General features: G+C 60.0%; 1 protein-coding gene across 1 annotated transcript; it reads left to right on the top strand.

Moving 5' to 3' along the window:
* The first annotated feature begins 5,890 nt into the window (after positions 1-5,890).
* SOX18 (SRY-box transcription factor 18) lies at positions 5,891-10,098 on the top strand. Its single transcript, XM_068416203.1, has 2 exons — positions 5,891-6,496; positions 8,030-10,098. Exons 1-2 carry the CDS (start codon positions 6,097-6,099, stop codon positions 8,878-8,880), a joined length of 1,251 nt encoding a protein of 416 aa, XP_068272304.1. The 5' UTR covers positions 5,891-6,096; the 3' UTR covers positions 8,881-10,098.
* Positions 10,099-11,220: the final 1,122 nt, after the last annotated feature.

Genomic DNA, 11,220 nt, shown 5'->3' with positions numbered 1-11,220 from the left:
AGCCACCAACGAGCAGCAATTTCTGCCAACTGGAGCGATGGAAGCAGCGAATCACCCCGGCGTGCCCGGGCTCCGCACAGCCCAGCCACGGGCCAGCTGCCTGTTCCTGGGAGGACGTGGTGCCACGGGCAGAGCGCAGTTTCTTGCTATAATCAAGAAAAGAAATTGTGCCCATTGGAGCAGCTGAACGGCAGCCAAATCTGCTGCTCGGCGGCTTTTCTGCGCTCTGTGTTCATGTATTTGGCATGAGGAGCTCTGCATTGAGGTAATTCATTAAGGCTGAACGAAAAATGTGTTTATGGGAGTCTTGAAATAGTTGGTAGAAGTGTAAGACTTTCCTTCCTAAAAGCCTGGGCTCTCTCTGTGATGGGAACCGCCGCAACCAGCTGCCGGGGGAGCGGCTCCAGCGAGCGCGCACACGCGTGCCCCGAGCACGCCAGCCCCGTGCTCAGCCCTCCGTCCCGGAGCCTTTCCCCGGCGTTAGCCCAGCTGTGAGCACCGTGGGCGGTGGGATTTGCAGCAGCTTCGGGGCGTGGGGGCTGTACCCCGGGTTCGAGGGGGAGCGGGTCAGGGAGTGAACCCGGGGTGATGTGGCTGGAAGTGCGGCACCCCGAGCTGGCAGGACCATCACCGCAGAGCCAGGGCTGCGCAAGAAGGGGGCAAAGGCAGGGGAAGGGGAGGCAGGACAGCCCCGGTGAGGACCGAGGGCTCTGGCCACCACCCAGGAGGCTGCAGCGGCTGCACCTGTGCGGAGCAACAGCTTTTTCGGGTTAGCTGCGGGTTTCACTGCTCGCATGATGGGTTTTGCTGTTGTCGTTCCAGTTATAATCCTGTGTAAACACGGCTGCCCTCTGCTCATTGAAAAGAGCTGGAAAAGACAAGACAACTTTCTCTGTTTCCTTGGATGCGGTGCCTGATTGCCAGATTTGGCCGGCACCGTCCCCACCACGCTCCCGGCTCAGCCCCGCAGCCATCGGGGACCTGCCGGGGTGGGTGGCAGCGGGGCAGGGTGGCAGCGGGCACCCGGGCCAACACGCTCCCGGGGCAGAGAGCCACTGTGGCCCAGGGCACCCTTCCACTATGTGCCCAGTGCCCTTCACTTGTCAGATGGAGCTAGAAGCGAAGTGGTGGAGTCCCCATCCCTGGAGGGATTTGAAAGCCGTGTAGATGTGGTGCTGAGGGACATGGGTTAGTGGTGGCCTTGGCAGTGCTGGGTTAACGGTTGGACTCGATGATCTCAAAGGTCCTTTCCAACCCAAATGATTCTCTGATTCTATGAAAAAGGCCAAATGAACAGAAAACAGCTGAGCCGGCCATTCCCGGGGCTGACTGCCCACCCACCGCCCCGACTCGGGTGGGAAGGAGTCCAGTCCCCGGCTGGGGACACAGGGGACATGTCACCCTTGCAGGAGCACACGGCTGCTGCCAGGCTGCTCCTAACACACATGCTGTACCGCATCTGCCAGCTCTCCCTGACCCACTGAACTATTTGTCCATGAGGAAACCAGGCGCTGAGCTGGGCCCTGGAAAAAGGGAGGCTCCAGCGCAAGGCAGAGCGTTTCCCAGCAGATGACTTCAGCCTCCGGCGGGGCTCACACGCAGCCCCGAGGCCTTTGCTCTCCAGGAAGCGCCTTTCTTCGGGAAGCCTTTGTTCCAGCAAGGCTGCAGCGGCCCCAGGGGACCCGCCGGCATGGGGGCACTTCTTGGGGTGCCAGGGGAGCCGCTGGCCCTGGCATCCCGCGGTGGCACCGAGCAGCCCCGGGCGGGTCCCCCCGCTCCCCTCGGCCGTCCCTGGTAAAGGGCATCTCCTTCGGGATGAAGCAGCGGGTGCAGGTGTAGGTCATGCCCATCTCCGGGTACCTCTGCGGCGTGGCCTCAAGATGTTATTAGCTGTAATTAATAATAAATCTCTTCCTGGGAAATATCTCGTTCATCCAATCGGACACATCACAGCACCAGCCCCACGCTGGTAATTGCGTGGTGATGAGTTCATTAGCGGCACAAATACACCTAGCAGCGAGGCTGGGCCGTGTGAGAGAGAGAGAAGAAGGTGCTGGGCACCACAGGAGGGTGCAGAGCCCGCACCCAGGCCGGGGGATGGATCCTGCTCCTGCCCCTGCCCCGCTGGCCGCTCCCCTTGTGCCTTGCACCCTCCGCAGAGTGAGAATAAAAAGCAATTTTCCCACCAAAGTTCGGGGCTTTGTTGCTGCTGCTGCTGGGTAGCGGGGGCCCTGCCAGCACCTACCTGCCACCTCTGTTACCTGGGGGTAAATCCTGGGGGTAAATCCCTTGGATTTGGTTGCCCAGCCTGGAGCTCCTGCAGCCACTCGCAGCCAGCAGCAGCAATAACCATCAGGCTCAGCCAGCAGCGCTCGCTCTTACCTTCTCGCCATCCCCACCACCCCTCCTCGAGCCCCCCAAAGCCCCGAGACCCCCTTGGGATGGTCCAAGTGGTGCCGCATCTATTTTTAGGCGGGTGGGAGCTCGGCATCGGACCTGGCTGGGAGGAATAACCGGCAGCGAGAGGCACGGGCTGGGGGCAGGGAGGGAAAATGCCTTTGTGCCGGGGAGCGGAGGCTGCCGTCCCCAGCACGCTTCCTCTGTTAGGTGTGGTGCTGGGCTGCGCGGGATGCTAGGAAGGGAAACCGGGGGCCGGGGTGGGGGCGGCGAGCCGCCAGCCCAATAAAATGAGGGGGGGAAAAAAAAGAAAAGAAAAAAAAAAGAAAAAAGAAAAAGAATATTCAACTCCTGAGGCTGTGTGCCAGGCCGGGGGCCAGCTCGCCAGACGCCAGGCCCGGCGAGGAGGGCGCGGGGAGAGGTGACCCCGCTGTCGCGCACGCCGATCTTATCTCTGCCCAGGGATGTCCAGCGCTTCCTCCCTGCGCGCTGCCGCAGCTGCAGCCGGCAAGGAGACGGGGCCGGCGTGTCCCCAACACCCCATGTCCCCAGCACCCCGTGTCCCCGGCACCCCGTGTCCCCAGCACCCCGTGTCTCTAGCACCCCATGTCCCCAGCACCCCGTGTCCCCGGCACCCCGTGTCCCCAGCACCCCGTGTCTCTAGCACCCCATGTCCCCAGCATCCAGTGTCTCCAGCACCCCATGTCCCCAGCACCCCGTGTCCCCAGCACCCCATGTCCCCAGCAACCCATGTCCCCAGCACCCCGTGTCTCCAGCACCCCATGTCTCCATCAGCCCATGTCCCCAGCACCCCGTGTTCCCAGCACCCTGTGTCCCCAGCACCCCATGCCGCACAGCCATGTCCCCAGGACAGCGGGGCGAAAGGAGGGGGGGTTTTGTGTGTCCCCTGCTCCGGGACAGCTGAGCTGGGCACAGACCCCGTGTGCTTCACCCTGCACCCCAGCTGGGTGAGGGTGTTTTTGCTCTCCAGGGTGGATGCCAGCAGTGGGGAGGGGGAGCGAAGCGGTGTGGCATTGCCCCCCTGTCCCCCTCCTGGGTCGGTCCAGCGTTTTTTGGTGCTTTGCACCCAGGCATTTTTGCACCCAGGCATTTTTGGGTGCTTGGCACGCTGCTCCACCCCCCTCGCAGCTCCTTCCCCTCTCTCCTTGCTTCACAGCTCTCATCCCTCCTCCTCCAGCAGCCCTGCCCTTCCTTTCCCCCTCTGCCACCCTCCCTGGCTCTTCCCCTCCATCCCTGTGCCGGGACGTGGCACCAACACCAAACACACTGCAAGGCAGAGTGTGCACCGTGCTCGTGCTCTGCCAGACCCAGGCAGGAGGTTGGGTCCCTCATGGCAGCAGGAGGCCGAGGCAGAGGGATGAGGGGTCTTCCTCTGCATGAGGAAAGCATGGCGAGTGCACTGCCAGCCCGTGCGGAGGAGGCCCAGGCTGGGAGCGGTTGCACAGAGCAAGGGCAGCAGGCACAAGGCATCTGCCTCCCCCAGGAGGGTTTACCCTGGCTCTTAGCACCGTTTCCAGCCCTGGGAAGACCTGAGCTTCCTCCCTCCCACCCTGCTGCAGCTCATCCCCACCACATCCCAAATGCCTGGTGGTGGCACCAGGTCCAACCACAGCTCCAGGGCAGCCCTGAGCCCGTCCGGAGGCCGAGGATGCTGCTGGGGCCACGTGGGAGGCCGCGGGGTGGATGTGACCAGGGAAATGATTCTATGAGTCTATGAAAGCGCCGCCTGCTCGGCCGAAGGCTGGGACAAGGGTCAGGATCAGCGGCCGGGGGATGTCCCCAGCGGTTGCCCAGTCTGACTGCCCTGAAGGCTGCTCGCTTCACCCCACAAGCAGCCACAGGCCCTGGGCTGGGGGGGCCCCCAGCTCCCCCCTTGCTGCTCCCAGGACAGGGGCAAAAAGCCAAAGCCTCCGGCGGCCCGGGGGCTCGTCACTGGATGGCGGCACGTGGCTGCTCTTCTGGCACGGCGATGCTCCGGCACCTTCCTGGGCTGTACAGCCGGGGCAGGACGGAGGAGAGCGGAGAGGAGGCCCCTTGCAGCCGTACGGGCTCTCCCGTGGACTGGTACTGATGTGCTCTTGCAAAATATTAATAAGAGGCTCCAGGAACGCAAATGAAATCTAGCCCGAAACCTCTGTCGCTCCTGGCTGGTGACTGAAGAATGAGTGAGACAAGATTTTTTTAAAATTGGGGTTTTTTTTTTTTTAAGCCTTTGTTTGGTTTAGGGTTAACAGCAGATCGGCTTTTTCAAATCACTTCCAGACACACAGAAACCATGGCATGCAACACCCCACCGCTGCGAGGAGGCTGGGAGCTGGGCTCTTGCGCAACCCGGTGCCCCAAGTCTTCCTAACGCTGAGGTTCACATCTCAGGCTGGGGGTCTCGGGCATGTCTGCAGCCGGAGGGGCTTGGAGGCAGATACCCGGAGCTGAGGCATTTCACATGTCACCCCGGTAGCCCAGGGGCTGTCAGGGAGAAGGGACAGTGTGCAAGCAGATCTCCTGGCTTGCAAACGGGTCCCACAGTTCATAACTCCTCCGTGCCAAGGGCAGGAAGGACCTTCCGACCACCTCGCCTGACTCTTGGCACTGCAAACCTCGGCTGGAGGGCAGCCGGGCGAGCCGAGCAGTGACCTGGCGGTGAGGGACACGCTGCTTCTCCGACGGCAGCATGCCATGGATGTGCTGCCGTGCCCACGGCGTGTGCGGCCATGGCGCGGCCGTGCCAGCCCCAGCGGCGCAGCTCGGGACGCAGGTTTTGGCCACGGTCACCCAGCTGCCGGTGAACCCACCGTTCCTCAACCGTCCCTAGGCTGGAAATACGTTTCTTTTCATGTGAACGGCACTTAAAAGCAAGGAGATGTTTCTCCCTCCGGCACTGAAATTCCCACCAGAAAATCGCAGTGGGAAGGGGGCTCGCCCCTGCCTTCGGCCCGGGGCTGCTCCCGAGCCCGGCCGGGGAACGCTGGCCAAAACACACACACGAAATAAGGCATAAGACAAATAAACACAGAGCCCCAAGCATCCCTGTGCGCCTGCGAACAGGCAGCCGGGCAGCGAGATCCCAACGCTTCCCAGTGGGGCTGCGGGAGGCGCGGGCAGAGCGCAAGGAGCCAGAGAAGGGACTTGCAAAGAAAGAAAGAAAGAGAAAGAGGGCAGAGAAAAAATTAATAACCCTCCTCCTTGGAAGGAAGGGAACTGGGCAGCAGCGTCCACACCGGTCCCGACCCGGCCCTCCCCGGGTGGCTGCTCCTGCGGGTGCCTGGGGACGCCCCCCTTCCTCCTCCCCCTCATCTCCTCCTCCTCCCCCTCGTCTCCTCCTCCTCCCCCTCATCATCATCTCCTCCTCCTCCTCCTCTCCCTCTCGTCCTCCTCCTCCTCCTCCTCCCCTCCGTCCCGCTGATTGGTCCAGCCCGGCTATATTTTGCCCTTTCCAGCCCAGCATCATCCCAAAAGTTTTTTTTGGGGGGAAAAGGGGGAAAAAAAAAGAAAAGAAAACAGAAAAAAAAAAAAAAGAAAGAAACGAAACCCAAAGCAAGCGAGCCGAGCCCAAATCCCCCCGAAGCGCAGGCGAGCGGCGGGGCTGCTCGGCGGCTGCTGGACCCGGTGGGACGCGGCGGGACCCGGTTCTCTCTCCGGCACCCGGTCGGGTCGGACACAAAGTGCTGTCCAGCTGGAATGAATATATCTGAGTCTAACTACTGCCGAGAGGAGATATCGCAACCCCGGGGCGACTGTTCATGGGTCACCGCCGCCGTGCCGGCCGCTGAGCCCGGGCTCGCCTACCCGCGCCCCCCGGGAGCCGCCTCCCCCGCCAGCCGCACGCCCAGCCCCGAGCCCGGCTTCGCCTTCGGCGCCGGCCCCGGCGCGGCCCCCGGCGCGGCCCCCAGCCGCACGCCCAGCCCCGAGCCGGGCTATGGATACAGCCCCCCGGCCGGCCGCCCCGAGGGCAAGGCGGGCGAGGACTCCCGCATCCGCCGGCCCATGAACGCCTTCATGGTCTGGGCGAAGGATGAGCGCAAGCGGCTGGCGCAGCAGAACCCCGACCTGCACAACGCCGTGCTCAGCAAGATGCTGGGTGAGCGGGACGGGCTGCGGGAGGAGGGCTGCGGGGCTGGGGGTGCGGGGGTACGGGGGTATGGGGTTGGGGATGCGGGGATGCGGGGGTACGGGGCTGGGGGTGCAGGGCTACGGGGCTGGGGGTGCGGGGATGCGGGAGTATGGGGCTGTGGATGCGGAGTACGGGGCTGGGGATGCGGGGGTACAGGGCTGGGGATGTGGGCTGCAAGAGAGCAGGGCTGTGGGATGTTGTGGTACGGAGCTGGGGATGCAAGGATGCGGAGGTATGGGGCTGGGGCTGCGGGGGTGTAGGGTTGGGGATGTGGGCTGCAAGAGTGTAGGGCTGTGGGATGCAGTAGTATGGAGATGGGGATTTTGGGGGTGCAGAGCTGGGGATGCAGACATGCGGGGATAAGGGGCTGGAGATGTAGGGATATGGGGTTATGGGGCTGGGGGTGTGGGTTGCAAGAGTGTAGGGCAGCAGGATGCAGGGATATGGAGCTGGGGTTGTGGGATGCAGGAGTCCAGGGCAGCAGGATGCAGAGTTAGAGGACTGGAGATGTGGGATGCAGGGGTATGGGGCAGCGGGATGCGGAGTTACAGGGCTGGGGATATATACTGCAGGGGTATGGGGTGTTGGGATGCAGGGATACAGGGCTGGGAGTGCGGGATGAAGGGGTACAGGGCATTGGGATGGACACTGCAAGGGTATGAGGCAGCGGGACACGGGATGCAAGGATACAGGGCTGTGCTAGCCAGGCTGCAAGGGTACAGGGCTGCGGGATGCAGGCTGTAAGGATATGGGACCAAGGGATGCCGGCTGCAGGCTGCAAGGATGCAGGGCTGTGGGATCAAGGGCTGTGGGGTGCAGCGCTACAGGGCTGTGGGATATGGTATGAGAAGATGTGGGAATACGGGGCTGTGGGTTGTGGGATGTGAGGATCCAAAGCTACATGGATGCAAGATGCAGGGAAACAGGGCTGTGGGATGCAGAGGTACAGGGCTGTGGGGTACGCACGATACGGGAACACAGGGCTGCAGAATGCGGGATACATGACTGTAGGATGCGGGATGTGGGAACACGGGAAGCAGGATATGGGTAGATGGAGTTGCAGGATGCGGGACTACGGGAAGCAGGATATGGCCGGACGGGGCAGCAGGATGCGGAGACACGGGGCTGCGGAGGAGCGGGGCTGGGATGCAGGGTGCAGGGAAGCAGGCACCCCGGGGACCAGGCTGTGCTGAGGGGCAGCGGGAGGCAGAATCCCCTGCCCTGGCAGAGGGGTTCCTGCAGCTCCCCCGGGGCTTTGCACCCCCATTCCCCCACTGCGCCAAAGCGCTGGGCACAGCCCGAGCCTGCTGCTGGGACAGCGCTGCTTGGGCTGCCATCCCCCAGCCCCTCCTTGTGCCAGCACCAGGACCATGGTCAGGCGCCAAACCGGCTGAGGGAGCCCTTCCCACCCCAAGGGCTCCCTCTCCCCAGGTGCCCCCGCACCCCGGCCAGTGCCAGGTGGCCGAGCCGGTGTCACAGAGCTTCGCTTTCCCCTTCCAGGCCAGTCGTGGAAAGCGCTGAGCGCCAGCGACAAGCGTCCCTTCGTGGAAGAGGCAGAGCGGCTGCGAATCCAGCATCTCCAGGATCACCCCAACTACAAGTACCGCCCAAGGAGAAAGAAGCAAGCCAAGAAAATCAAGAGGATGGAACCCAATATCCTCCTGCATAACCTTTCCCAGCCTTGCAGTGACAACTTCAGCATGAGTCACCATGGCGGCAGCCAGCCGGGCCACCCCCAGCCTCCCCCACTCAACCACTTCAGAGAACTCCACTCCATGGGGTCGGATATTGAAAACTATGGCTTGCCAACTCCTGAGATGTCTCCCTTGGATGTCTTGGAACAGACCGAGCCGGCATTTTTCCCTCCTCACATGCAGGATGACTGCAACATGATGCCCTTTCGCGGCTACCACCACCATCACCAGATGGAGTTTCCCCAGGAGAAGTGCATGGGGCGGGACGTGGCCGTGCCCTACGCGCAGACCCCGTCGCACTTGGCCGACGCCATGAGGACTCCCCATCCTTCCAGCATATACTACAACCAGATGTGCTCGGGAACTCAGAACGGGCTTTCCGCCCACCTGGGCCAGCTCTCGCCCCCGCCCGAAGCCCACCACATGGAGAGCGTGGAGCACTTGAACCAAACCGAGCTGTGGACAGACGTTGACCGCAACGAGTTTGACCAGTATTTGAACATGAGCAGGACTCGTCCCGAAGCCTCGGGACTCCCTTACCATGTCTCCCTGTCCAAAGTGACTCCTAGGAGCATCTCCTGCGAGGAGAGCAGCTTGATATCCGCCTTGTCGGATGCCAGCAGCGCCGTTTACTATAGCCCCTGCATCACCGGTTAGCTTGGCCCCGCCGCCCGATGCTCTCACAGGGAGAGCCCCGACTCTCCTCTAAAAACCAAAAAGCCATCCTCCTTTAACCACGAGCTCCATAATATTTAGAGTATCTCATTAAATGCATTGCTTTCTTTGGGGTTTTTTTGGTTTGTTTTGGTATTTTTTTTTGTTTTTTTAGAGAAAAACCGTGCTGAACTCACTGATATACCGTATACCTATATACCACAGCTAGCCGCCTCCCCCGAGCACCAGCCCGCCGCGCTCCCCGCTCCAGCCCTCGGCAGGGCAGAGCTGTAGCTCCCACCAGCTCCAAGGGGCATTTTTACACCATCTCCAGTAAATCCTGCCTGAAACAACCACCACCGGGACCAGCCGAGGCGACCTGCCCCCAGTATTTAACCCAAGGGCAGGCGAACTTGTGGGAGCGGTGGAAAACTTTTAGGAAGACTTTGCCGGGGCCGTTCAAGAGTCGGCGCCCGTTCGGGGTGGGCTTTAGGACAGTTTTTACTGTATTCTCAGCAATATATTTTAATTGGGCAACAAAACTATATTTTTACTAAGCATTTTTATATATAAAATGGTATTTAATGTCTTTTCGGGGTGTTTTTTTTTTTTATTAGACTTTTTAAAAATAAATCAAGGGATATCCATGAGATCTAAAGCATTTATGTAGCAAAGCTGGATTTAAAAAAAAAAAAAAAAAAGAAAAGGGGGAGGGAAGGAGATATTTTGTGAAAAGGGAATGACAAAGTAAATATTGTGGAACAATTGACTGGAATTTTGTACAAAAGAAAAATATGACTGCAAACACTTTTATTGTCTAGAACTGTATGGAGAGCAAACTGTTTTATACTGGTTAATTATTAAAACATCTTCATATAATTGTTCCCATCTTGTGTGCTTGTTGTGTGAACACATATTTTCCGCAAATACATGTTGTCCCAACCATTTCCAGATTTCTGTATCCGTTGATTAATGTTTTGACAACCTGGCAAATGTATTAATTTCCAGGCTGCCGCCCGCCCGCCCCGGCAGCCGCCTCGGGCTCTGCGAGCGCGGCTCGGCTCGGCTCAGCGCGGGACGGCGGCTCCGGCAGCGCCGGCACCAGGATGGGGTGCTGGTGGCCACCCCACGGCACCGCGCCGCCCGGAGATGTGCTCTGCGGGAAAAGCAGCTGTTCTCAGATTAAAAATCTAATAAAACATGTGATATCCTCCTCCGAAACGAGCCTTGGTGTGGTTATTATTTTGCCGGCGCATCGGTGCATGGTCCCCATGGTTCACCCCGTTTTCCCGTGAAATCCCCCCAAAAATAGAGCCTGGCTGCTCTGACGCCTTCGCTCTAGTCCTCGGAGTTGGAAGAAAAGCCCATGTGCCGAAGCCCTTCCACCTCCCGGCCCTCGCCGGCTCCTTCCCGGCTCCTGCCCTGCCCCGCGAGCCCTCACCGTGCCCCGGTGCTTTGCCGGAGCTTCACCCCCCTCCTGTGAATCACTTTATGATTTACAGTGTTATTTTGTTCAATTTGAAATGAAGAAATGACAATCTGTTGCATAAAACCCCGGTGGCATCCGTTCCTTGAACGCCGAGTGATTTAAACCAGGCTGATATCGCCAAAAAAGGGTATTTAAAAAAAAACCCCTCAATTAGAAGAAGAGTTTTTTTGCTGTTGTTGTTGGCAAAGAATTGCCTTTTAGGGGAAATGGATATTTAACAAATGACATTAATTTTCGAGCTTCTCCTAAATTAAAGTCACATTAGTGTTAACAGGACTAAATCCTGACTCACTTTTTTGTTGTTGTTTAATGCGAAGCGCTAATAAACGGGACCACTTTGGGGGCTGGCAGCGCGTTCCCGTGAAACGCCAGGAAGGCGCTTCATTGTCTTTCCATATACAGTATGTAAAAAGGGGGAATACATGGAAAAATGACCTCACTACCTACACGGGAGGGCTGGCGGGCGCCCGGCGGGTGCCAGAACCCACGCCGCAGCAAACAAACACAACACCAAATGAGAAGCATCCTGTGCCGCCGCCGATGACTATGAAAGGAAGCAGCCGGCTCTAGGCTCCGCTCCCCGGAGCGACCTGGGGAGGAAGGAGATGAAGGAGAGGGGGGGGAAATAAAACCCTGACTTATTTTCCAGCCCACAGCTTCCAGGTACCTTCCAGGCGAGGATGCGATCACTTCCCGCGGCTCGAAGCAGCGACGCGCACGCCGGCCCTTGCCCGGCCGCCCCGCGGGGCCGGGGCAGCCGGCAGTGGATCGCATCACGGAGGAAACGTGAAGTCATTTTTCTGGAGCAGAAATTCCCTTCTTTCCCCACGGCTCAGCCCGTGCCAGCTCGCCTC

The sequence above is a fragment of the Nyctibius grandis genome, chromosome 19, assembly GCF_013368605.1.
Source record: "Nyctibius grandis isolate bNycGra1 chromosome 19, bNycGra1.pri, whole genome shotgun sequence".
Lineage (NCBI taxonomy): Eukaryota > Metazoa > Chordata > Aves > Nyctibiiformes > Nyctibiidae > Nyctibius > Nyctibius grandis.
This window is presented reverse-complemented; position numbering and strand designations above follow the sequence as displayed.

Excerpts from the sequence above, each read along its gene's own strand:
- SOX18 (XM_068416203.1), top strand. The coding sequence starts at position 6,097 with ATGAATATATCTGAGTCTAACTACTGCCGAGAGGAGATATCGCAACCC. Across the intron at positions 6,497-8,029 it reads CGTGCTCAGCAAGATGCTGG|GCCAGTCGTGGAAAGCGCTG; the intron begins GTGAGCGGGACG and ends TTCCCCTTCCAG.